Source organism: Caretta caretta, chromosome 19 (assembly GCF_965140235.1).
Source record: "Caretta caretta isolate rCarCar2 chromosome 19, rCarCar1.hap1, whole genome shotgun sequence".
NCBI classification, from domain to species: domain Eukaryota; kingdom Metazoa; phylum Chordata; order Testudines; family Cheloniidae; genus Caretta; species Caretta caretta.
In genome coordinates, this window is record NC_134224.1 from 16,029,823 (window position 1) to 16,057,521 (window position 27,699).

The 27,699-nt window shown below is 47.7% G+C and overlaps 2 protein-coding genes across 7 annotated transcripts in view; one reads left to right on the forward strand and one right to left on the reverse strand.

Moving 5' to 3' along the window:
- ZCCHC17 (zinc finger CCHC-type containing 17) overlaps window positions 1-6,942 on the forward strand; it is a 32,453-nt gene extending 25,511 nt beyond the window's left edge. For all 3 annotated transcript variants that reach the window (XM_048826179.2, XM_048826177.2, XM_048826178.2), the window contains one exon: window positions 5,539-6,942. In XM_048826179.2, coding sequence (XP_048682136.1) covers window positions 5,539-5,618 — 80 coding nt within the window. In that variant the 3' untranslated portion in view covers window positions 5,619-6,942. The remainder of the gene's footprint in view (window positions 1-5,538) is intronic.
- Window positions 6,943-9,681: 2,739 nt separating this feature from the next.
- FABP3 (fatty acid binding protein 3) overlaps window positions 9,682-27,699 on the reverse strand; it is a 115,419-nt gene continuing 97,401 nt past the window's right edge. For all 4 annotated transcript variants that reach the window (XM_048826171.2, XM_048826173.2, XM_048826172.2 and 1 more), the window contains 3 exons: window positions 26,515-26,687; window positions 10,535-10,636; window positions 9,682-9,944 (listed from right to left, as the gene is read on the reverse strand). In XM_048826171.2, coding sequence (XP_048682128.1) covers window positions 9,891-9,944; window positions 10,535-10,636; window positions 26,515-26,687 — 329 coding nt within the window. In that variant the 3' untranslated portion in view covers window positions 9,682-9,890. The remainder of the gene's footprint in view (window positions 9,945-10,534; window positions 10,637-26,514; window positions 26,688-27,699) is intronic.

Here is a 27,699-nt window from a genome sequence, read left to right on the forward strand (position 1 = left end):
ACCACTGGACAGTTAACTTGTTTTAACCCCGTTATTGATTGAATGCTTGTTAATAGAGGATGCATGCTCAGAAATGTTGTGTTTTCTGTGCACTGCTTACACTGTCAGTTAATAGAGCATTACAGTGGCTGGATGACTTCAGTGTAAATGAGATACACATAGCAAGGGGTGACAACGAACAAAGGGGGCTGGGGGGAGAAGGGAGTTAGGGCAGGGACAAGTTACAGTTGGGAAAAATCCTGATACAGTACACTCATTGTTAGAGTATATCTTGTTAGTGCCCGGGGGAAGGAAGGTCAGAAGACCCTCTCAGAAATAGGCACAGTGAAGAGTGAGCTCGTGATTACCAGTGCAACCGTCCCACAGCAAATAAATGACACTCAAATATCTGACTATGGCACAGTGTAAACCTTATATTGGCTTCATTTCCTGTGATCTGGGAGTGATGGAGTTTGTGTAGTTGATCTTTGAAGTTGTTCTTAACCCTTTTCAGTTGGCACAAATATTTTTTCCAGGCAATGGTTTAATTTCACCAGCCTGGTTTGTATGCATGGCACCCCTTCTGCCCAGGAAACCTCCGTTCCCCTCCCCACCCCCTTTTCAACCTTGAACTGTATGAAAAATGCAAAACAGCCCCTAGTGCATGATGATCCATTCCTGAGAGTTTTGTGAGTAAGAGTACTGAACTCTGGCTTGGGTTCTATTCCCAGCCCTGCCACTGGCATGCTGGATGACCTACAGCAAGTCACTTCCTCTCTGCCTCAGTTTCCCCATTTGTAAACAATGGGAATAAAATGATGCTAACCTCATTTTGTAAAGTGCATTGAGATCTGCTGATGGAAAACCATGTAGAAGAGCTAGGAATTATTATTAAAGGCCAGCATCGTCTATAGTGAGCACAAAGCTGGGAGCCAAATTGATAGAGCCCTGTGCAGATACAGATTTATACCCATGGATGCAAATCTGTATCCATGGAACCCCAGGGCTCTCCCAGGAACTGCAGCAGTGAAAAAGGAAGAATGTGGGGCCGCCTCTCCCAGGGGCTCCCTCTCCTGCAGCGTAGCTGTACTTTCCCCGGCCCTGCCCTGGTCCCTTCCATGCAACTGTCTGCGTCTATTGTCTGGGGGCGTGCGCACCACTAGAACACAAGTTGACAGTGAACCTGGTGCCCGCCCCAGTGGGCGGGACTGGGGTCAGTACAACCACGCCAGAGGAGCTGCCGGCTCGGGGCACTGGCTCCTGGGAGAGGCGGCCCCACGCCCTGCTCCTTTCACTTCTGCAGTTCCTAGGAGAGCCCTGCAGTTCCGCGGGTACCAATTTATATCTACAGATATCCACATCTGAGAGTATAAATTTGTATCAGTGCAGGGCTCTACAAATTGATGTTGGTAAAGCACATCAGGATTGCAAAGTATTATTAAAGCCAGTTAGTGGTGCTGGTTGGCCTAGAATGTGGGATGTGGTCCCACATTGTGCTCTAGCCTCACAAGAGCAGATGGACGGGACAGGCAGCATCACATTCTTAAGGAAAAACTGGTCATCTGGGTTTTTCACTAACCACCTCCTAGAATACACAGGTGCAATGTCGCACTCGTTTGGAAATTTTGTTTAAAAATGCTCTAATTCTGTAGACGTGTTGGGTACGCAAAAGCAGGTTGATTGAACTGGGGAAAGCTCAACACTCCAAGACATCCGGGCATTTGCTCACGCTGCCCCAAAAGGGGGTCAAGACAGATGGCCCCTTCTGAACTTACCATTTCCCTGTTTAATCTCACCCACTGGTAGCAATACCTTTCAGAGCTATTGTAAGAAAGACAGAGTATAAAGAAAATCTTTGTTAAGCAACTATTTAACTCATTACCCCTACCACATTTCTTAGCCCTGGTCTGGGGGGGGTGATTGATTTAAGTTACACAACTTCAGCTACATGAATAATGTAGCTGAAGGTGACGTACTTAGATCGACTTACCGTGGTGTCTTCGCCGCGGTGAATCGACTGCTGCCGCTCCCCCATCGACTATGCCTGCGCTTCTCGCAGCGCTGGAGTACAGGAGTCGACGAGAGAGCGCTCAGGGATTGATTTATCGCTTCTAAACTAGATGCGATCAACCCCCCCGCTGGATCGATCGCTGCCTGCCGATCTGGCGGGTAGCGTAGAGTTCTTTTAATTTCAATTGCTTAACTAAACAAAAATGATTTGAAAGTAGATTTATAGAATTTATTAAATATCCTTAATTAACACTAGCAACTAATCATATACGATAGAAGGCAAAAATGGTATTGGACTATGATTTGGTTACATAAATTAGAACATTGGTTGATACAGCTGTTTAGGTTTTCAGAATCAAAGTACACAGAATAGAGAATAACACTTATACTCAATTACTGGCTTGGAAAGTGACTTTGTTTAGATTTTTGACTCAGTCCCTCATCCTCACTTGCCAATTAGTTACGGATTTTGATGATGCTAACACAACAGAAGAAGCACAAACCAAGGCTAGATCACAAGACAATTTGGTCAATTATTTACATTCCAGTTCATCAAGGTCTCCTTCCTAATATGTAGTAGTCAGCCCTTGTTGCCCACTTCCCAGTGAATGATTGTCTCAGGATCAGATAAACACTCCTAACTACCTAAAATAAACTCCTACATTATGATAGACTGAGAGCAGTACAAAAATTTTGAAGGCTTGGTCTCACTTTATATCTACATACACCTAGAACTTGAAAAGCAGTATGAAACCATTAACTAGGGTAAACACATGTACAGTTCTACAGTTCACAGTACATGTAGTTAACAGTAACGTCTTCAGTTTTAAATCTACTTTACCACAATCTTAATTGGAACCTGTTCCAAAATAAAGACATACACACTAACTCTGTCAGTCTATAGAGCACATACACAAGCATGTATGCTTCCTCACTCATTAGGTACTTTGTTTCAAGTGGTGGTCAGTGAGTGATTTGGTTAGTCACCCAAGAGAAAGTTTGTATTACTTCTCACCAGATCTTTACTCAGCCACCAGCCTTTAGCTCAGTTATTATTCATAGCAGGAGTTAACGCTGCAAACATAGGTGGAGTGAAGGACAGACAGGATTATAGTCTCTTTCCGATGAACTAGCAGGCAACCTGAATTGCTGGAAAATAAGAGACAGTTAAAGGTGCCTATCCAAGATAGGTACTTTACTTGGAGTCACCAGGAGGCCTCCCAGGTGGCCAGCCTAGGACCTCAGTCATCTTTCTAGGCATCTTTGGCTTTTGGGCAGCAATGTGCTGAAGAAAACAGGTTGTTTTATCCTATCCCATGTGGTCCAACCTGGTTCCTTTTCTTGGAGGTGCTGATGTGGACCATTCAGATGGTGACTCCTATTCTTTGATGCTTTTTAAACTTGTTCTAACAGTCCATTCATTATACAATACAAAGTGACTTCAAGAACTGTTGTTCTCCAGCAGTATAAACTGGAACAGCTGTATAAACCTTCCATTTTTGTTCTCCTTGTTTTAACAACAATAGTAGGACCTTAGTATGTCTGGCTGAGCTGAGTCCATGTGTTATTAAACAAAGTAACATTTCTGATATATTCCCTTCTGTGATCAAGTGTCCTTATAAACGCACTATTTGGCTTCAGTTGCTTTTATTTATTACCTATTTCAACAGAGGTATATTTTGCTAATGTTATGGCATAGGCATGCTTGATTGTAAATATTAGCCTTACTTCTTCACTTTCATATTGATTTAATTTAGTAATAATGTACTCCCTTGCCCTCCCTAACAGGATTCCCCATGAGATAAACCTGTCATTAAAGTTTCTTCATCCAATTAAACATAAGAATTGCCTTACTGGATCATACCAGCTGTCTGTTCAGTTCAGTATCCTCTGTCTGACTGCTTCAGGGGAAGAAATCCTGCTCTGCTAGTTATGGGGTAACCTGTGCTTAGTAGTCAGTGATTGTTTTATGTCTCAAAACATGAGAGTTTAGATCCTTTTTCTAGCTCTCTTTAAGAATATTAATTATAGCAACACTGGCTATTCTTGTTCTCCATGTCAGTTTCCAATCCTTTTTTGAATCCTGCCAAGTTCTTGGCTTCAGAGGTCTGGCTTTAGAAATGGGAGGGTAGGTTATCCTAAGTTGCTTCATGCCTAATAAAGTGTGTGTTGGACGGGTCCACTGAAATGAGGTTTTGCTTTGAGTAGCTATGAGTGAGAGTTAGGATTGCACCTTTGGTGAGGTTGTGTGTTTGTCCCTGCCTTTCATAGAAAGGCATTGTGGCTCTGTAGCATACTTAAGTGGCCGCCATCATCAGTAGAAAGGTAGGAAACATATACTGTTGATGACTTTTATAAGCAAACTTCTAGCAGATTAATTGGCAAGAATTGAGAAGAGCGTCAAAATTGGATGCAGGAGCTGGAGGCAGGTGAATCAGGAGGAAATATTAAGAGCTAGACAAGTTGGCTAGAACAGCACAGCAGTAAGTCACATTCAAGATGTTATCATCACAGCCATAAAGGCAAGAGACTATTTCTTTTCAAATGATGCTTCCATTCGGCATACACTAATGGGGCACCAGTCTGTATCAGCTCCATTGTTGCTTGCTCCGAACTATGCCCCTTTGTACTACTTTCAGCAATTCTGATCGATGCCCCTCTTTCTATTTTTGTACCCTTCATATTCCTCTAGGCTCCATGTACCCTCACTCACCAGTGCTCTAATCCAGGAGTTCTCAATCCTTTTCTTTCCGCCCGTCCCCTGTGGGCTCCCGTCCCCTGTGGGCTCCCATCCCCCCCCAAATGCTGTAAAAACTCCATGACCCACCTGTGCCATAGCAACTGGTTTTCTGAATATAAAAGGCAGAGCCGATGTTAGGGGGTAGCAAGCAGAGCAGTTGCCTGTGGCCCCACGCCACAGGGGCCGGCAAAGCTCAGTTGCTCAGATGCTGTGGCTCCAGTGAGTCTAATGTTGGCCCTGCTTGGCAGACCTCCTGAAACCTGTTCACAGCCCACTGCAGGCCACAGAACCCTTTCTGAGAACTGCTGCTGTAGGAAACAGTCCCCAAGGGTTCCCTGCCGAGCTTAAGGGTTCAGTTACTTTCACATTTTTGAGTGCGGGGGAGGGGAGATACAGAAACTGGTTTTAGACCAGCTAGTTTAGAAACCCACTTTATGAATAAACAAGGGCCTGATCTTGCCAACTACTACCCAAGTGAGTCATCTGTATTTGAATAGTCTCTGACTTCAGTGGGACTAGGCACGTGAGTAGGGATTACTTACACAAGTAACAGTTTGAAGGATTGAGGTTTATGCTTTATCAAACAGCCCCCATTATGGTAACCCTAGCCTCAGTTTGCTGATATGGTTTGACATGTCAGAATTATTTAACTGCTGCGTAGCTCGACCAGCAGCCCATCCTGTTCTTCCCAGCACGAGGCGGTATGTTAAGAAATGACTTGACATTCTTGTTCTGAAAAGCAGCTCGCTGCCTTAACCAGTGAGCAGAGGTGAGCAACCGGTGTGGCTTTGTCTCCTTCTTGCCAACAGGAAAAGAAGAAGAAAAAGAAACACAAGAGCAAGAAGTCATCAGAGTCCGACAATTCAGACAGCTCCGACTTGGACAGTGATGGGGCTCAGCCAGCCAGCAAGAGGGCCAAGCGTTCGGAGAAAGCTAGTAAGCCTCAGAAAAAGAAGAAGAAAAAGAAGCACAAGAAAAAGCACAAAGAATGAGAAGAAGAGGAGCTAGAAAGGGGCACTGGTGTTGTCATCTCCCTGCCTGCCTGCTCTAGCCTTCTAGAGTAAACTATCCGGAGAGAGTAGAGTTAAATCACTACACGCTTCTTTCAGGGATGAAGAGCTTCCTTCTTAAAGCAGCATTCAGTCACTGATGTTAAAGATGTTGACTATGAAATTAATTATCCACTGTAAAGTTACACAGGCTGCCATTCTCCTGCTGAGAGGCCAATGGTTCTGCCTGCCAAAATAGATTAATTATACCCATTCATCAGTGACTCTCCCATCGTGTAAAGCTTCACGTTCCTCTGAGTGAGCTGCCAGGGCTGCAGTGAGTTCCTTTGAAACGGCAAGGAGTGTGCAGGACAGCAGCAGCGTATCCAGTGCCTGTCAAAGGGTGACAGCTGTGCCACTCGGGTTTGGTCCCTGCAAAACATTAGAGGGAGCCACTCACACACCCTGTCAGCTGATTGTCTAGTCATGGGCACTGCCTCCCTGCTAATTGTTACAGTTATCACCTCTCCGCATCTCAGTCCTGCTCTATGCACTGTTTCTGTATCCATGTTACTATGTGGCTGGGGGTGTGATTTTTGTTTGCCGTAGAGTTATACTGGGGTAGCTCCTAGTGTGAACTCCATTATACCCTTATCATAGGCGCTGACTGCATGGGTGCTCTGGGGCAGCTAGGGGGAAAAAATAATAGTGGGTGCTGAGCATCCACCAGCAGTCCCACAGATCAGCTCCTTCCCCTCCCTCCCAGCGCCTCCCGGCCGCCGCGATCGGCTGTTGAGTGGTGTGTAGGAGGTGCTAGGGGTGAGGGGGTGGAACGGGGCAGGAAGAGGTAGGGTGTGGTGAGGGCAGAGTGGGGGTCCAGCACTCCTGGGGAAATCACAAAGTTGGTGCCTCTGGTCCTTATACTGATACAGCTTAATCCCCTGCCATGCAGGAATGGCTGTACCAGTATAAGGCGTCTTTATAGGAAAGTACATCCACAGTAGGGGGATTGTATTGCTTTAACTACACTGGGATAATAAAAGCAGAAAAACTTTTGTGTGTAGACAACCCCTCAATCTTGTCCATTCTGTCTGCTAGCAGTGGCAGAGGGTTGGCAACAAATCAGCTAAATTATGTTATGGAGACACTCAAGGTGAACATTAGCTTTGTCAGTATTGCTAGCTGTGTAAATTATGAAAAATAAACCTCTGAAATGCTAAATTACATTCTTCTGATGCTGTTTTGATTTTTTTTTGGTTGTATCTACACTCCAGACTCTGCTGGCATACCTATGTCAGTTGGGGGTGATTTTTGTCTGACAGAGCTGTGCCACAGTTATACCAGCAAAACCTCACTTTTACCGCTATAGCTTGTCCCCTGTAGGGGGTGGCCTTACCATTCCAGCAAAAGCTCAGCTTTGTCAGTAGAGCTGTGTTCACACTAGGAGCTCTTTGCTGATCTAGTGTAACACTGTTCCTATACCAGTAAAGTGTTCCTGGGGTAGCTACAGTCGTTTGTCTGGGGCAGCAAAACAAAGGCCTTGTCTAAACACACAAGTTGCAATGGTTTACGGGTGTATTTCAGAGTAGTTGAAACCTGTTTCACATCCATGTAAGATAAACCTCTGTAGACCACCGTTAAGCTGAACTAAGGGTTGTCCCTATAGGGGGTTTGCATCAGTTTCAAATACCACCTTTAGTTAAAATGCTGCAGCTTTCTCATATAAATCTGCCCCAGACTGGTCAACTGACCTGACAAGGAAAAAAGGTGGCTTTGTACTGTCTTGCTAGTCTGATGTACAGAGAGAGAGCAAGTCTGAAAGTCTCTCTTGACAACTGAAGAACTAGAAGGATTCAAGTCAGAAAATATTATGATCATCTAGCCTCCTGCATGACGTGGGCCAGAGAATGACATCCCTGACAACAAGGGTGGTTCCTAATTGAGAAGATAAGTGATTCTTACTCTCATTTAAAACTCTGATACACCTATTTAACTCACTAGGGAGAAAATCTCTCGGGGAAAGCCCTGGGTGCACTGAGGAAATTCACTGCAGTGTAAAAGGATATGCCAACTCTAATGTGACTGCACTGAACTGATGCAAAGTAGGGCTTCCATCAATACAGCTAAACCAGTAACGTACTGAAGTAAGCTACATGAGTGGAAACCCTGCAAAACCTTTTGTTTGTACACTGCAGAGTACAATGGGGGCCCTGATCACTGACCAGGCCCCTAGCCACTACTACAAGATAAATTTTAGTGCATTTGCAGCACCAGATTGAATTTCCTCAAGGTAGACAAGACTTAAGAATTCAGCCCTAGATTGAAAGAGCAGGCTATCGAGAGAGCTCTCATTCCACATGTGTTCTTCAGCGAAGTCAGGGAAGACCAAACATTTCTGCCACTTATAAGGTCTTCAAGCACTGGTGGCGTGGTGTGATATGCTTCACTTGAATTTTCAGTTCAAAATCAGACTCTTCTTTGAAAAGTCCCAAAGCAGGAATCCTTCGTTATCGAAAACTCATTTCCCAAACCTCAGTGTGACGGATCTAGCTGAGCATCCCTTTCTCCTAACTTTGATTTCCCATCTTCCCCTCTGCTCATATGCGCAGTATCATGCTTATGCTACACAGCAGCATTCTCTGCTGAAGTTGTGGTGTAAGGATTTGGTTATGTGGAATGATGTGTGTGTGTGTGTGTGTATATATAAATTATACTCTGAACAACTACTAGTAAAATTGCTGGTGCAAAAATATAACAGCCCGGAGAAAACCAGACTAGATTGTGACTCGTGCTTTCACGGCAGATACTAATCCATTGCAGGGGGACCACTAACAATGAAATCTTGAAGTGAGTCCTGTGTGGTTGGAGTAAAGAGACATGTTTGAAGGCTGCGTCATTGTGAGGTCTTCATACGAAACTTGGGGGCAGGCTGGAATTGCAATTTCAGCTTGCTTTTCTCTGTAGTAATCGTAGTGGAACACTGTCTTTTTAAACCACCGTGGCACCCTCTTAGCTGCCTGGTTACAAAACAAACGGGAACAGTGCCTGTTATGTCTGCATTTGGATCCAACTTTCCCCAGAGTAGTAGACATCTGTGTTGCCTGAACAGGCTCCTTAAAGGTAAGTCAGCCCTGGGAAAATGTTTTTCTCCTTCCTTAGCTGCAATTCTACCTGGGGCCAAGGCCCCTAGAGGGAGTGTAATGCAAAATGTGAACAAAGACAACTCATGGAGATGGAATGGGGAGGGAACTGGAGAGACTTGTGGAGCTGTATCCAGGTGAGTAGCAGCATCCCTCTGTTTTTCAGGACCCTTGAACCTAGCAGCTAGCATGTGATCCTAAAAGACCCAACTGCTGCTCAGCTTATTGGCAAATTGGAGGGGGATTGAAAGAAGATGGTGGAGGGACTGATCCAAGATTAAACAGTGTTTGATCAATCAATGACTAGAGCGTTGTGGAGTAGGTGTATTGAGGCCTTATGTCTCTGGCCACACTGCGTATCCCCAAAAAGAACAGGAGTTCTTAGAGACTAACAAATTTATTTGAGCTTAAGCTTTATGGGTATCCTGTTGTTTTTCCACTGGCGGGAGCACTAGTAGAGAGGCCAGCAGAGACCACTGATATTTTAAACACCAGGCTGCTTTGACCTGCTCTGAGCAGGGCTACGACTGTAGCTGGCTAGAAAACAGCCTTTCCCTCCCTGGAAAAATCTAGAATTTTTTAAAAGAATATTTGTTCCGCCCTGGCTGCCCAGTGAGCCTGGAAGCGAAGGCTGTATTAAGCTGCTCTGCCTTCCTTGCTAGGGTTTGTTGGTCTCTGCAAGTCCAAAGCCTACAGTATTACCGAAGCAGAACCCACCCCTGGCCCAGAGCAGAGAGTGAGGCCCATAGCTAGAGCTGCTGAAAATTAGTCCTGGTATGGAGATGGCTTGTGAGCCTTTCCCAGAGCAAGCCAGACACCAATCTGTAACAACTTTGGTTTATTATTTTCCGCATGGGGTTTTACAAGATTAAACAAAAACACAGTACCACAGAAAGCAGAGTCACGGGCAGAAGGGGAGGGCTCACCAGCACTGGCTCCATGCTCAAATATTCAGTTGAATACAAATTGGGGGGGAGGGGGAATAGGCAATTCAGTGAGTTCAGCACCGGGTGATCAGCAGAGAGCTGGCGTCTATGTTGCCTTTTCATACGTGCGAGTGCAGACAACAGTGCCCACGGTGAGAGTCTGGAATCAGAAACAAAACAAGGGAGGTTAGAGGAGGATTTGGGGTCAGTCCCTCGTCAGGAGCTTCACAGCTGACTTCCCCCCCCCCCCCCCCCCCCAGGTTCTGTCAGGCATTCACCGCAGGGCACGGCAACTTAGGCTGCATTTCAGGGAATTAACAGATCTTGGGATCTGCCCCCTAGCTTCTCTCTCCGCTTTTAACCTATCCCTGTAGGACAGATATTCAGCCAGCTGTTCTGGTTCTTCTAACCCGTCCAAGGCCTGGTCTACACTTGTTGGACTGGTTTAACTGTGGGTTGAGAGTGTATCTTTATACCGGTACCTCCCTGGTATATGTTGGTATAAATGTACCTTATTACCAGGATAGCTATTTCTCTTTCTGATAAGGGAATATGCACCTTTATGCTGATGTATCTTCTTCCACACAAGGGGCTTTGTACTGCTTTAACGGGGCTAGTTAAAGCAGTTACAACTTACTGCTGTAGACAGCCTCTAAGCTTATCTGATGCCACCCACTGATTGGCAATATCTTGAGTGAATGGAAAGGTAGGTGCTGTTAGCAGATCCTAGGAATGCTTTTGCCCTCTTACCAGAATTAACTTCCCATCCTCTAGTTCTCGGACTAAGGTCGTCTCCTTTCCATCCCATTTCTGCACATGGATAAGTTTTCCTCCATCTAGTGTCACAAGAGACTGCAGGGGAAGAGAGAGATCAAAGCGCATAGCACAGGAGCAGCACAAGTGGTTTAAAACGGGGCAATAAAATAGATCCTCCGTGGGGTAAAGGTTCGGGCACACGCAGCATCTCTGTTTGCACATCCCCAAGGATTTGCCCTTGAATCCAGGTCAGCAAGACCTTTTTATGTCTATCAAAGGGGTGAATGCCTGGGAACTGTGAAACCAAGGAAGGGGTGCAGGCAGAGTGGTGTCATTGCAGAAAGAGCCATCAGAATTAGCTCAGGGCTGGAGGGGGGGATTTTTAGATCTCACTGATGCTTGGTTGTTCACTGCTGCAGCTAGAGTAGGGCAGAGCATTCGCCCAGCCATCCTAGTGGCTGTATTTTGGTGGCTTGTACAAATGAAGTTTCTTGGTAGCTGCAGAGAGAATGGACCCTGCCCTCCCAGCTGCTAGAATTAGTTTACAGGGACAGTCATGGTGGCAAAGAGAGAGATTTTAATCAGGCCCAGAGCTACCGGGGAGCAAAGGGGACATTCTATCTCCCCCTCCCAAAAGATCATCAAAGGGTCCTAAATTGTGAGAGAGGCTAAAATATGAACCAAGTTGTCCAACGAAAAGCCATGAACAGCGGCAGATGGGAGAGTCTTCATCCTCGACATGCATTCTAAATCACAGCAAAATATTGACACCAGAGCTATGTTTTATTTGTAAACTCTTAAAATCCAAGATTTTCCAGGAGTTTCACCAGCCCCTGGACTTCTGGAAGATGGGTTGTTTTTTAAATAGTGATATCCAGGGGCCTCAAAATACCATTCCCCCCCGTAAATCATGGGACCCTAGAACTGACCCTGAGTTTAATGGTGCATCTTGACATGAATTTCCTTGGTGAGTTAATGTCAAAAAAGGGAGGAGGAGGAGGGAGTTTTTCCTACCCTTTGGTCCCACCTGAGGCTGCTCTTGCCTCAACCTTAAATTGAAGGGGCTGATTAATGTCCAGGGGGAATAAACGCTCAGGAGATCCACTGGGAAGATGGGGCGGGGGATGTTGCGGTTGTTATGTGAGAGTTTGGGGGTGGCCACATTGGTTTGGATAAGGAAAGGGTAGCCCAAGCTGCTACAGACCAGAGCAGAAGTTCGGTCGGGTTTGGAAGACTGAAGTGTGTCTGTTCATTGTGGCTGATGAGAACAGGTGTAGTTCTAGTGTCTCTCCCACAGCGAGGAGGGGATTGTCCAAACCTGCTCTCTCCTGGCGTGGCCTTCACTCCAACCTGACAAAGCCCCAAGGCTTCAATTACAAATGCAAACCCTGTCCTGAGACACCTAATCCCAGGGCTTTTCAGCCTTGGTTCCTAGCCCTCCCTCAGGGAGCCACTCTGTCTCTTATAATAGAGTTGGTGCTGCTTGAGTGACCCCCACCCTGCTCTGACTCCCGGGATGAATCAGACAGGCAGCTCTGCACCTGCCTGGGGGGGGTGTGTGTGTACACGTGGGAGGGCAGGTGGATGACTCAGAGGTCCACTGAGGCCAGTGAGCAAAGGTGTCACTATTCTTTACGCTCCGCATCTAGAACAGCGTGCTAATAACGGTCACCCTTTGCTCAGGCCCCAAGGACTGATGGTCCTGGTGATCGCTGTGGCATGGTGTGTGAGTGGCCATGGCTTCATTACCTCTGCTTTCCCCCCACCGCTTGCTTCACCACCTCCTCAGAGCTGCTTGGGCTGTTCAGAGAGGACTGAATCACGAAGGCCTCTTTATTTAATCACTGCCCAGCTGGTTGCTCAGATGAGCCAGTTTTCCCTTGGAAATGAGAGCTGTAGAGGCTGAATTTCATCTCCCCATGAGCTGCTTATTGACAGGGGTGGGGGACTCAGGTCACAGTGTCACAAATGGGTTTCTGAGCAGTGTAATTAAAGCTTGATGGTTCCCTCCACCTGCCCCGGCCTTGGCAAGGCTTTGTTTACACTGCGTCTTGTGTTGACACTGGCCTAACAGCCGGGCCTGGCCATGGCTAAGGTCAGCGTGACAATTCTCTTGTCTAAAGAGCCAGAGAACCCCCGTGCGATCAGGTGCTGTGAGGCCAATCCGGGTCCCTCTCAGGCCAGACAGCCTCCTGCCCTCTGGAGATGGGCTGCATTCCCCAACCCCCCTCCTGCTGCCGTCCCAGTGTGCTCCTTCTGCATGTGTTTGCAATAAAAACTTTCCTCTTCCATGCCCGCAGGGACGGGCTTGGGCTGCAGGACTCAGCTGCTGCTTTCCAGCACCCCAATGCCTGGGGAGTACCCATCTCTGTAGGATGCAGTTACCCCCAGCCACCCTCCTGGAACATTCTGGGAGGCACCTCTAGGGGTCTCTAAACTCCTTGCTGAACCCCCCAGATTGTTCCATGGCTCCCGGCTGCTAATCCTGCTTAAATGTGAGACCCCCACCAAGCCCCTTCTCGCTGGTGATCCTGCCCTACTGCTCTCTTCCCTGGTCTGGGCCACCCACCGGCTGCAGGCATGTTCCCACTAGAGCAGGTGGCCTCCTAGCCTTTTGGTGCTCCAGGCACCTGGGGGGATACACAACTTGCCCTCTCCCAAAGTGGGAGCATTGGGCAGAGGGCAGAAGGCTTCATAAAGGCAAGAGAGAGGAATGGTGCAGCAGCTGGGTGGGACAGGGGGGCCTCCGTGTGATGTTTCACAGCACTTTTGGGGGAAGCTTAAACAGATCCTAGGACCTAGAGATGGCAGAGATCTGGCCAGCCCACTCCTGTTCGCAGTGAGAGCAGCATCAGACCCCTGCCATCCCTGTCCAGGAGGTGGGGACCACAGCAGGGTTGTTCCCTGCTGTATATCTGGGAGATCTATGTAGGGTAGCTTTGAGTGTCCCAAGGAACAGGACTTCCCAACCCCCAGGAAACGAGTCCCCAGCCTTGCAGATCTCACCATTAGGGAAATCCCTTCCCCAAATGCCATCTGCTGGCTGCCCCTTGGACTGTCCCACCCAATCCCCATCTCCCATTGGTGCAAACCCTTCCAGACAGCAGCACCCACCCAGAACTGGGGCTTTCATTAATTGCTCTCCTAAGCCCCCTAAACACTTGTCCCTGAATCGATTCCATTCCTAGCCCCCTCTCCCCTTCCGAGCCATGAGCTTCTCACCCCTGCTTAGCAGAGATCCTCTGTCATAAGAACATAAGAACGGCCATACTGGGTCAGACCAAAGGTCCATCTATCCTGTCTTCTGACAGTGGCCAATGCCAGGTGTCCCAGAAGGAATGAACAGAACAGGTAATCATCAAGTGATCCAGCCCCTGTCACCCATTTCCAGCTTCTGGAAAACAGAGGCTAGGGACCCATTCCTGCCCATCCTGGCTAATAGCCATTGATGGCCCTATCCTCCATGAACTTATCTAGTTCTTTTTTTGAACCCTGTTATAGTTGTGGCCTTCACAACATCCTCTGGCAAGGAGTTCCACAGGTTGACTGTGTGTTGTGTGAAAAAATACTTCCTTTTGTTTGTTTTAAACCTGAGGCCTATTCATTTCATTTGATGACCCTTAGCTCTTGAGTTATGAAAAGGAGTAAATAACACTTCCTTATTCACTTTCTCCACACCAGTCATGATTTTCTAGACCTCTGTCATATCCCCCCCTTAGTCATATCTTTTCCAAGCTGAAAAATTCCAGTCTTATTAATCTCTCCTCATACGGCAGCCATTCCATACCTCTAATAATTTTTGTTGCCCTTTTCTGAACCTTTTCCAAGTCCAATATATCTTTTTTGAGATGGGGCAACCACATCTACACGCAGTATTCAAAGTGAGGGCGTACTATGGATTTATATAGAGGCAATATGATATTTTCTATCTTATTATCTTTCCCTTTCTTAATGATTCCCAACATTCTGTTCACTTTTTTGACTGCCGGTGCACATTGAGTGGATGTTTTCAGAGAACTATCCACAATGACTCCAAGATCTCTTTCTTGAGTGGTAACAGCTAATTTAGACCCCATCATTTTATATGTATAGTTGGGATTATATTTTCCAATATGCATTACGTTGCATTTATCAACATTGAATTTAATCTGCCATTTTGTTGCCCAGTCACCCAGTTCTGAGATCCTTTTATAGCTCTTCGCAGTCTGCCTAGGACTTAACTATCTTGAGTAGTTTTGTATCTTCTGCAAATTTTGCCAACTCACTGTTTACCCCTTTTTCCAGATCATTTATGAATATGTTAAATAGGACTGGGCCCAGTACAAACCCCTGGGGGACATCACTATTTACCTCTCTCCATTCTGAAAACTGACCATTTATTCCTACTCTTTGCTTCCTATCTTTAACGAGTTACCAATCCATAAGAGGACCTTCCCTCTTATCCCATCACTGCTTATTTTGCTTAAGAGCCTTTGGTGAGGGACCTTGTCAAAGGCTTTCTGAAAATCTAAATACACTATATCCACTGGATCCCCTTTGTCCACATGATTATTGACCCCCTTTAAGAAGTCTAGTAGATTGGTGAGGCATGATTTCCCTTTACGAAAACCATGTTGACTCTTCTTCAACAAATTAAGTTCATCTATGTGTCTGACAATTTTGTTCTTTACTATAGTTTCAACCAGTTTGCCCAGTACTGAAGTCAGGCTTACCGGCCTATAATTGCCAGGGTCTCCTCTGGAGCCCTTTTTAAAAAGTGGAATCTCAGATGCATGGCTGGAAAGGGTTAAATATCCTGCAAAATAAATAACCCACAGAAGACATGAGGGGAGATAATGTTTGTGTTTTTGTGTATTTACATATGTATGAGTAGGGTCAACAATGTAATCAACAGTCCCTGTCTATGCTGTACTCTGATAATTCAGAGGTCAAAAGAAGATCCTAGCATTTAAATGAATTATAAACACAGGATATCTCAGTATTCATCTCTCTTTGAAATGTATAGCAAATAATCTGTGAATGGTGGAGGAACAAGCAAATGGCCTTATGTTAATTCGTATAGCTAAGTACCGATGATGGACATCCTTCAAAGTCATCCTAATTGTTCCCCGAGGAACTCTCAACCTGTCAAAGAGGACATGAAATTGTATAAAAGATCCTTGGGTCCTGATTCTGTCATCTCAGATCTGCTTAGGCTTCGTCAGGGGAAGTTTGAGTCACAAGACTGAGGTCCCAGTTATGCTGGTACACCCTGAATATGGTATTTGGACATTGGACTATAACCTATGAACTGAATTCTAAAAGAACTCTTTGCAACTACGAAGCTCACCATCTCTGCTATGAATCTGAACCTCAATGGATTGAATTCATGTCTGTATGTATATTGATCTTTTAACCATACTCTCTCTCTCTCTCTCTTTTGTTTTTTAATAAATTTTAGTTTAGTTAATAAGAATTGGCTGTAGCGTGTATTGGGTAAGATCTGAAACATTCATTAACCTGGGAGGTGATGTGCCCGATCCTCTGGGATTGGTAGAACATTTTCTTTTATGTGATGAAATAAGATTTACAGAAATTTTCATCATATTTGACATAGGTACCTGGATGGAGGCCTGAGGCTGGATCATTTTAAGGGAACTGTGTTGTTTGGACTTCTGAGTAACCAGTACGGTAATAAAGAAGCTGTTTTATGCTGTCTTGGTGAATCTAAATATTGGAGTATCTGCTAGCTTTTGGGGTTTGGCTGCTCCATTCTTTGCAGTTCACTCTAATTGAGTGACTGTAGCTGGCTCCACGCTAGGACCCCAGTCACAGCATCGCATGAGCTCTCCTCCAGTCATTTGGTACAGAAGCTGATTTAAATGATAGGTTACAGACAACAGTTAGTAGTCCTGCAATTTTACATCAGAACTCTTAGGTGAATACCATCGGATCCTGGTGACTTATTACTATTTAGTTTATCTATTTGTTCCAAAACCTCCTCTAATGACACCTCAATCTGGGACAGTTCCTCAGATTTGTCACCTAAAATGAATAGCTCAGGTTTTGGAATCTCCCTCACATCCTCAACTGTGAAGACTGATGCAAAGAATTAATTTAGTTTCTCCACAATGGCCTTATCGTCCTTGAGTGCTCCTTTGGCATTTCAATCCTCTAGGGGCCCCACTGGCTGTTTAGCAGGCTTCCTGCTTCTCATATACTTAAAAATTTTTTGCTATTACTTTTTGAGTCTTTGGCTAGCAGTTCTTCAAATTCTTTTTTGGCCTTCCTAATTATATTTTTATACTTCATTTGCCAGAGTTTATGCTACTTTCTATTTTCCTCATTAGGATTTAACTTCCACTTTTTAAAGGATGCTTTTTTGCCTCTCACTGCTTCTTTTACTTTGTTGTTTAGCCACGGTGGCTCTTTTTTGGTTCTCTTACTTTGTTTTTTAAATTGGGGTATACATTTAAGTTGAGCTTCTATTACGGTGTCTTTAAAAAGTTTCCATGCAGCTTGCAGGGATTTTACTTTTGGTGCTGAACCTTTTAATTTCTGTTTAACTAACTTCCTCATTTTTATGTAGTTCCCCTTTCTGAAATTAAATGCTACAGTGTTGGGCCATTTTCCCCACCACAGGGTTTTAAATTTAATTATATTATGGCCACTATTATCTAGCGGTCCAGCTATATTCACCTCTTGGACCAGATCCTGTTCTCCCTTTAGGACTAAATCAGCAATTGCCTCTCCTCTTGTGGGTTACAGGACTAGCTGCTCCAAGAAGCAGTCATTTAAGGTGTCAAGAAACTTTATCTCTGCATCCTGTCCTGAGGTGATATGGACCCAGTCAATACGGGGATAGTTAAAATCCCCCATTATTATTGAGTTTTTTATTCTAATCTCCCTGAGCATTTCACAGTCACTATCACCATCCTGGTCAGGTGGTCTGTAACATATCTCTACTGCTATATTCTTATTATTCAAGCATGGAATTACTATCCTTAGCGATTCTATGCTACAGTTTGGTTCATTTAAGATTTTTACTTCATTTGATTCTGCACTTTCTTTCACATATAGTGCCACACCCCCACCACCATGACCTGTTCTGTCGTTCTGATATATTTTGTACCCTGGTATTACTGTGTCCCATTGATTATCTTCATTCCACCAAGTTATATCAATATCCTCATTTAATACGAGGCCCTCTAGTTCACCCATCTTATTATTTAGACTTCTAGCATTGATATATAAGTACTTTAAAAAATTGTCACTTTTTAGCTGCCTGCCATTGCATGATGTAATTGAATGTCGTTTGACTGTTTCTCATCAGATCCTACCTATATTTTATCATGTTTCATCCTCTCCTCCTTATTAGGACATAGGGAATCTCCATTTATAGATCCTCCTCTAAGGGATGTCGGCTGTCTCCCAGCCCTTAATTTAAAAACTGCTCTATGACCTTTTTAATTTTAAGCACCAGCAATTGGGTTCCACTTTGGTTTAGGTGGAGCCCATCCCTCCTGCATAAGCTCTCCCTATCCCAAAAGTTTCCCCAGTTCATAGAATCATAGAATCATAGAATATAAGGGTTGGAAGGGACCCCAGAAGGTCATCTAGTCCAACCCCCTGCTCGAAGCAGGACCAATTCCCAGTTAAATCATCCCAGCCAGGGCTTTGTCAAGCCTGACCTTAAAAACCTCTAAGGAAGGAGATTCTACCACCTCCCTAGGTAATGCATTCCAGTGTTTCACCACCCTCTTAGTGAAAAAGTTTTTCCTAATATCCAATCTAAACCTCCCCCACTGCAGCTTGAGACCATTACTCCTCGTTCTGTCATCTGCTACCATTGAGAACAGTCTAGAGCCATCCTCTTTGGAACCCCCTTTCAGGTAGTTGAAAGCAGCTATCAAATCCCCCCTCATTCTTCTCTTCTGCAGGCTAAACAATCCCAGCTCCCTCAGCCTCTCCTCATAAGTCATGTGTTCCAGACCCCTAATCATTTTTGTTGCCCTTCGCTGGACTCTCTCCAATTTATCCACATCCTTCTTGAAGTGTGGGGCCCAAAACTGGACACAGTACTCCAGATGAGGCCTCACCAATGTCGAATAGAGGGGAACGATCACGTCCCTCGATCTGCTCGCTATGCCCCTACTTATACATCCCAAAATGCCATTGGCCTTCTTGGCAACAAGGGCACACTGCTGACTCCTATCCAGCTTCTCGTCCACTGTCACCCCTAGGTCCTTTTCCGCAGAACTGCTGCCTAGCCATTCGGTCCCTAGTCTGTAGCTGTGCATTGGGTTCTTCCGTCCTAAGTGCAGGACCCTGCACTTATCCTTATTGAACCTCATCAGATTTCTTTTGGCCCAATCCTCCAATTTGTCTAGGTCCTTCTGTATCCTATCCCTCCCCTCCAGCGTATCTACCACTCCTCCCAGTTTAGTATCATCCGCAAATTTGCTGAGAGTGCAATCCACACCATCCTCCAGATCATTTATGAAGATATTGAACAAAACCGGCCCCAGGACCGACCCTTGGGGCACTCCACTTGATACCGGCTGCCAACTAGACATGGAGCCATTGATCACTACCCGTTGAGCCCGACAATCTAGCCAGCTTTCTACCCACCTTGTAGTGCATTCATCCAGCCCATACTTCTTTAACTTGCTGACAAGAATACTGTGGGAGACCGTGTCAAAAGCTTTGCTAAAGTCAAGAAACAATACATCCACTGCTTTCCCTTCATCCTCAGTACCAGTTCCTAATAAGCCTCCTCCCTACACCATCGTCTCATCCACGCATTGAGACTCTGTCGTGCTGCCTGTCTAACTGGCCCTGCACCTGGAACTGGAAGCATTTCAGAGAACGCTACCATGGAGGTCCTGGACTTCAATCTCTTACCTTGCAGCCTAAATTTGGCCTCCAGGACTTCTCTCCTATCCTTCCCTATGTCATTGGTACCGACATATACCACGACCACCAGCTCCTCTCCAGCACTACACATAAGCCTATCTAGATGTCTCGAGAGATTTGCAACCTTTGCATCAGGCAGGCAAGTCACCATGCGGTTCTGGTCACTGCAAACCCAGCAATCTATGTTTCTAATGATCGAATCACTCATTACTAATGCCTGTCTCTTCTTAATAGCTGCAGTTCCCTCCCCCAGAGAGGTATCCTCAGTGCAAGAGGATACCACAACATCATCTGGAAGGAGGGTTCCAACTATAGGATTCGCAAAAAGAAAAGGAGTACTTGTGGCACCTTAGAGACTAACCAATTTATTTGAGCATAAGCTTTCGAGAGCTACAGTTCACTTCACTTCAGTGCCACAAGTACTCCTTTTCTTTTTGCGAATACAGACTAACACGGCTGCTACTCTGAAACCTGTAACTATGGGATTGTTTCCCTGTGCTCCAATAGGATGTTCTCCTTCCCTGAGATTTTCATCCTCCTCAACAGCACAGAGGCTGTCAGATTGGGTGTGGAATAATCAACACCTTCTGCAACACGTAACTTTTTCTGAGAGGTCTCCCACTCTACTACTGAACGTAAACCTGCTTAACTTACAGGGTCTGAAAATATCAGGTGGTATGGTTACAAAAACCAGGCACTTCTGAATTCAGTAGGAATTTTGGATATGCGCAGGACACAGGATTGGTTCCTGCATGGTTACAGAACTGCAGTAAAGTGGAACAATTTTCAGTTTGTGGGATTAGAGGATATCTGGATCCGTATTGTAAGACTGACGCACATAATGAGGAAAAGTTGAGGTGCCTTTGTTGTCTGTTGCAATCTTAGTTTCTGTGGAGAACTTGTCATCTTCTTTTTATGTTTTACAGGAAACAAAACTTAAAAAAAGGGTAATGGTTACTGAAAATAGAATTCTGGTCCTCGTTAGCATTGGGAAGATGCCAACATTTGTTGTTCAATTTTATCCTACTTTTTCTACAGAAAATTACAGTGGATCAGTATTTGACTTGGGAGAAATGAAGTAACAGAGAGTGGCCCAGATTGAACTTGAGCACTTCTGAACTTTGAGGGTGTAAATCTGGAAGGCAGGTGCTAGATTCCCTTTCTGAATGTTAGATAAGTCTGGAAAGGAAAAGCCAATTTCTGCTTCCATGGCTCAGAAGTGGAAACTGAGTCACATACTCCTGCAGGCCTGGTATCTAAAGCTGCCCAGGTCCTCTAGTAGAGCCTTCCCTTCCTTACTTATCATTTTAACTTCTCCTGGCAGGGTCCACAGACCTCTGACCCTTGCTAGGCTTCAGATAGAGGCACATTGTCCATTCATTCCACGCAATTCAGGGACTGCCAGCCGAGGCCACTAGCATCCCTAATCCAATCTGGGGCAGTCTTTTACTCCTTGTGCCTATATGTTCCCCATTCACAGCACCACCCCTTTCTAGCAGCCAGCTCCCCATCCACAGCAAGCTCCCTATATGGGGTCTCAACAGCCCTGGCAGCTTCCCCTCCCTTTCTGGTTGACAGCAGCCAAGGGAATGCTGGGAGATGTAGTTCCTTTCCTGCTCCAGGCCCAGCTTTCCAGGCAGGGAGCTGGTCAAAGAACTACACCCCCACACCACCTACCTTGGGCTCTCAGCTGCCAGGCTGGATCCCTGCAGGCAGAGGGTGAGAGCTGGTCTGGAATGTTGTTGCCTGTCTCTGGTCGTGGCAGGGGGGATACAATGTATCAGGGCCCTGACACAGTGTATCATACCCCCGGGGGGGAGGGCAGGGCTGGCCGTCTGCTCCCCGCAGGGGCTGGCCGAGTCTGCGGGGTGGGGGGTAAGGTGTTCTCTGGGGCTGGAGGCTGGGTGCCGCAGTAACTAGTGTGCTGCTGCACGCACTGAGAGAGGAGGAAGCGAGCGTTATGGGCCCTTCTGGGTGTGGGCCCAGCCCCATGCAGCCACTGGCGCCATGGGAAACCAGTACCGGGTGGGACCATTCTACTGTGTCCCAGAAAGTCTCATCTGTGAACCTCTCTGTCTCCCTCAGCTCCTCCAGCTCAGCCACCCTGGCCTCCAAAGCCCGTACACAGTCTCTGAGGGCCAGGAGCTCCTGGCTCCGAATGCACACATACGCCCCCTGCCCATAGGGCAGGTAATCAGACATGTGGCACTGAGTAAAATAAACTGGGTAGACCCCACACTGGTGCTGGACTTCAGCCTGCATTCTCCTTTTACTCCTGCAGCTGGTTCCTTTGTTATTTTGTTTTTAATCAGGGGATGTGTTTTAACTTAAGTTTAAAGAAATTTAAGGAATGTTACATGTATCCCCCAAACTCCCTCACGAAGCTCCCCTGCTAGCCGCTCCTGGTCGCTTAGGAGCGGGCTCTGTAAAGCCCTGGTCTTCCTGAGTAGCCCCGCCCCCTGGTTAGAGGTTGGCAGGTGCTCTCCCCAAACCGCACAGCTTTGGGCTGGCTGGGCTCAGCGGGGTGACCTGCGGCTGTATGCGGTGCCGAGATCGGTGCAGCTCTGCAGCGGCTGCCTCGGGCTGGAGGCTACTGTGCTGCCATCCTGCTCTTCCTGCTATTCTGTACCCTTTGGCCAGCTGCCCAGGGGCACCTGAAGGGCACATGCTCAGCGTACAAAGAATAGTCCTCAGCACTTCACGCCTGCTTGCTCCCTATGGGAAGCCCAGGTGGGATTAATGTAGATTCCATCAGACCTAGTCACCCTGTATGTTTTTCTCAAGCTTTCCAGTGCCATCACGAGATCCCCTGGGCAGCCTGAGCTAAGAGAGAGTCGACCCCCCACCCCACCCACACACACACAGTAGAATCAGCTGAACATTTTGGCTAGTGAATATAGGCCCAGGATCTTACAGAGCCCCATAGCAATGTACATTCCTGTTCTTTCACTGTAAGTTACAACCTCCTGTGACAGGGAGTCAGGCATGGCCGTGTGCTTCTATGGACAGGACCTGAATTTACTCTCCACTCTGCCAGTGACCCTCAATGCCTCCTACTGTCACATCCCTGCTCTGTGCCTCTGTTTCCCCATCTGCAAAAAGGAGGTGGGGGAGAGATGATTCTTGCCCAGCTTTGTGAAGTGGTAAAAAGCCTCTTATGTAAAGTGCTAGGTATCTTTAGCCATTTATATAGATTTTCCAGCTTGTACCATACATTATAGGGCTCTCTCAAACACTCCCCTTAAAAATCCCATGCTGCACTAAGGACTGTCCCTGCAAGGTCATAGCCTCGGGGTGGGGGACCCACTGTGACTCAGTGGCATAGCGAGGACAGGAAAACTGGGTGGGCCCCGACCTTCGGGTGGGCGGGCAATGATGGGATGTGGGAGGGAGGGGGCCAGAAAGGAGGGGGACCCACCTCCCTGCAGCCCCTCCAACTGGCCCTTACCGCTCAGCAGCAGGCACCCAAAGATGAGGCTGCCCAGGGCACACAGGCTGGGGGTGTGGCCATGGAGCAGAAGGGGCCCCACCAGGGCTCAAGCTTTGCCCACCCCTCCCAACCCCGGCTCGGTGTCTGTCTGTGTCTCACTCCTGTCGGCACCACACACTTCTCCCAGTCTCCAGCCCCAGTGCTAGCCCCACCCAGACCCACCCTTACGACTCGCCCCCTCCCAGGTGTGGGGGTGCCTCGTGAGGATGGGTGTGGGTGGGGCAAGTGCTGGGGCCAGAGACGGGGCAGCTGCACTCGGCACCAGCAGGACAGGGACATGGCCAGCGGGACGGACACCGAGCTGGGGGCAGGAGTCCCAGCCTGTGGGTTCGGGTGGCTCCAGCCCCAATTTGGGTGGGCCGGGAGGCTAAGTGGGTGGGCCACAGCCCACTCAGGCCCACCCGTGGCTACACCCCTGCTGTGAATATGACAGAGCCAACGCGGGCGTGTGACCGATTGTCCCGCTTAGCTTTGCCATTCGGACTCTGGGCAGGTCTTGGTGTTTGGCTGGGTGGCAGGTGTGAGCAAAAGGGCAGTCCTGGTGCGGGCGTGGTGGAGGCGCTATGCAGGGATGGACAGCAAGCACCAGGCGGTGCCAGGGGAGACCATTCAGAAATAGCATGTGCTACGTCCCTCAGTAGGGCTCAGCGTGATTGTCCTGGGCCTGGCCACGTTCTCTTTGGGGGGCTGGAACAATTTCCGTAGTGGGAGGGCTGAGAGCCATTGAACCAAACTGTAAACCCTGTATAGGATGGAAACCACATCAAGCCAGGGGGTGCTGCAGCCCCTCCAGCACCCCGAGTTCCAGCACCCATGGGGGCTGGCCCCATTCCTTGCTGTCTTCCTTCCTTCAGCGCTACAGGAAGCATCAGTGCAGTTGTCTGGGTCTCCCCAGGCCTCCATCCCAGCACTCTCATGGGGGGGAGCCCCATCTCGCTCTAAGAAATTAAGCAAGGTTGGTTATATGTACAGAGGCTGAAATTCACCCCTGCATCAAGGGCCAGCCTGAGGCCTGTACCCCAAGAGAATGGCTGCATCACTCCAGCAGGGGGCAGACTTTGTATATGGACCTGCCCCCCGACATACGCACACGCACCCATCCAGCGCATGCCCGGATCCTTTTAGATACTAAATAACACTGACGAGAGATAAATCAGTTTAACAACAAGCAGCCCATGCAGAAGCCCATGCAGAAGCCCCAGCGTGCTGGGCATGTCAGCAGTTTGGCAAGCCCCAAGGCAGGCTGGAGTTTATTTTTATAACACAACAACCTTGATGATATCCCCATCGTTAATGAAAGGGCACAAACTGCCATGTTTGAGGTCTTTGAAGTGTATTTAATGGAGCCTGGGAGCCTCATGCCTATGCCAGCTCACTGTCCGTGCAGCCAGATCTCACTTTGCTCCAGGGAGGGGAGCGTTCTTTGCTAACAGTAACCTGAAGACAGGGAAATCCAGGGTGTGCTCCCTTTTGGGGGGACTCTGATGGATAGAGACGCTAGAAAAGGCAGGTTTCCTCCCCTCAAAAAGGGTTTTTCCTGGTTGTGGGTTCCCTCCCCCAGGGGTATCCCAACTTGCCGTCCCTGTTTCTTTGGAGGACTCCTGGAAGAGGAGAGATCTGGTGTGAGGTAATTCGGCATAGAGGGGTGGGAGTGTTTGAATCTTTCCCAAAGAGAGGTTCTCGCTTCACTGTTTACCAGGCGTTGGAATTAAGGAGGGGTTACCAAAACCAGCGTTTTTAAACATCCCATCCAAAGCGCCAGTTGATCATGCTCCATTCTTCAGAATTGTGGTGGCAGAACCCTACCAATTCTCCAGTCACGGATGGAAAACAGGGGCTGCAAACCTACATTTCTAATGTAAAAATATAAAAATGCAACAAATGTTTTTGGAAAGCCCCTTCCAGGCATTCCTGGTAGGGCACAAAGAAGCAAAAAGGGGGATGCAAACCTCTGTTCTTTTACCCTGGGGAAAGTGAGGGCTGGGTGTATTTATTGTGCACAACTTGCCTTCACATTACAAGCTTCCAGTGCATCTGGCAGCCAGGCGTGGATAACTTCCCCTTGATTTTATCTCGCAAAAGAACCTGATTTTGCAACATTGAACTCCTGCAGCAGCTCTTCTGCAGCATGTCAAGAGCAAAGGACTTGAGAGAGGGGCCCCAAGCTCAGAGTCCCAGGAGAGGGCAGGGCTTTTCAGACGGGTATGAGAGAGGACAGGACCTAAGCCCAGCAGCCAGGCTTCACTTAAACTCTGTAGGGAATACAGCAGCCCACAGTCACCGGGGTGGTGTTTGCAGGAGGTGGGGTGATGACCCTGCAGCAGACCGAGGGTTACCCACACCAAACTCTTGGGTGCTTTCTGGTTGCTCTGCCAAGCAGGGCTGTTCACTCTGGGCTCTCTCTGGTGAGGCAGTGTCCAGGGAAGCTGGGACTCTAGGACAGGTAGGGAGACGCCCCCTGCTCAGGTTGGTGTGGAGTTTTACCAAAGGACTCCCAAGAGTGCCCTGTGGCTCAGCAGTGGGGCCCTGGCAGCCTCGCAGCCTGCTTCGTACAGCAGCTGCAGGAAAGGTGCCTATCTGAATGCTCACCTTGGTCAATGGACTGGAGGGAATTAATACAGCCTCGGCTGCTGTCCCTTCTCTGATCCTCGGGGCACGTGTAGGTTCCTCAGCCACCTGTTGCTGTCCAGAGTTGAAACTTCTACTCTGCCCTCCCTCTCTCTGATTCAAAAGCCCTTCTGATTTGCACTGGCTGTTTATGGCTATGAGCCGTTGTCTCCACACCCCCCGGAACAAGGGGCCATGGGCACAAAGCTCAGATACAAATCTCCTGGTTGAAAGGACAGTTATTACAAAATACTGTGTCACTTTCCCTTGAGACATGTCCCCTGAGCTGGAGAGCTTTCAGGCTCAATGAGACAGGACAGGCAAACCCGAGGCAAGGCAGAGAGGGAGGGATTGTAGGTGAGAAGGAATGGGTTGAAGAGGCAGACTGAAGGGTGTAGGTGCTAAGGTACCACATATCTAGATTGCAGAGAGGGCCAGGGGGCCAAGGACCCCGGGCCTTGGCCCATTGTAGAGATCAGGCCAACTGCAAAGTTGGATCTAGATTGGTGTCTAGATTCTAAATATACCTGAGAGTTTGGGGATGTTTGGCTCAGGCCAATCTCTAGTAATATCTATTAGACCTTGACCATTTGGAAACCCATGTCCTTGATTCACAGCCCTGCATTACATTTGCTATGCTGGTGGCAGGACACAGATCTGAACTAGGGCTTGTCTACGTGGGGACACTCAGAAAAATTAATCTGAATTAGTTTGGTGGTTTAGTTAACTGCATTAACTCTGAATAAGAGTGCTCCCACAGGGGATTAAAGTTACCTTAATTCACTTCCAAAGTGAATGCTGAATAAGAGCATGCACACTGGGATTTAATGTGTTTTCACTAATTCACACCTTTAATTCAGATTCATTTTCCTGAGTGGCCTCATGTAAACTAGCCCTTGGCTATCTAGCAGAATCCCCATCTGGTGGCTAGGGCTGCCCTGTGTGTGTCCTGTTTGTTCTCCATGCCAACTGTTCCTCCTACCTTGACATGTCTGTCATCTGCAGTTGTTTCATCGAACTCCTCCCCCAGTTTGAAGCTGATCTCTGTGTTCTTGAAGGTGCTCTGGGTCTTCAAGGTGACCTTGTCGCCCTCCAGCTTGATGATGGTGGTGGGCCAGATCAGGTTTGCAATCTGTCTCATGGCAAAGCCCACACCTGTGGGACAAACAAGACCAGACAGCACTGAGTGGGAGCTGCAGGCGGTGGGCTCAGGGCCCGCTCACAGGGCAGTGGGCTCAAGGCCTACCTGCGGGGGAGCAGGCAGAACAGATCCTCAGCTGGTGTGAACGAACTCCAATAGAGCCGTGTCATTTGACACCACCCTTCTGCTTTGGACTGCCCTGCCTTGGTTCCTCTTTGGGCAATGCAGCTCCAAACAGGGCCGTCACAGCTGCCGCCACATGGCCTCTCCCTCCAGCACTTCACTGCCCAGCTCAGCCTTGCTGCCTCTCCCCACAGCTCCCGACGAGAGATCACCGACCAGCGGGAGCCCACAGGACACATCAGGCCTGATTCTGCCCTCGCTCCCACCCATCTCTGCCAAGGAGTGACTCCACACGCACTCCTGGGGGCTGCATTCAGGCCTATTACCACCTTTCTATTTCTTGTGAGACACAAGAACCAGAGGGGGCAGGTTCACGCTAGGCACTTGCACTTGGCACGGGCGGGTGTGCGACAACACACCCGTGATCATTTCTGACTCCTACAACCAAGAGCTTGGGAGCCTGCCCGCCAGCATCTCAGTAGCTTTAGTGGGGTTGTGTGCTGTAAGTCCCCTTCCCAAATCAGTTCTCTCTTCAGCTGTACTGACTGACTCACAACTGACAAATAATTTCCATCGCTCTCCAGGTAGCACTGGACCATTTCCTGAGCGTTGGTGCCTCTTGTCTTCACTTATCTCAGTTGGGCTTTTGGCTCTGTGAGCGCCTCTCTCATCACAGCCTTCAAGGTGCATTCCTCCTGGCTAACAGAGAGAGAGAGAATGTGGCCCACTGACCCCAAATCACTGCCAGCGAGCAGCTGAATGGAGCCCGGAGAGGAGCCGTGCTCTGAAATGTATTGGCGTTTGTACTGGGCTCCCTGCATAGCCCGAATCCACGAGTCAGTATTTTACAACCCTCAGGACACGCGTCAGAATGGGAGATGCCCTCGGGATTTGGTCTTTGGC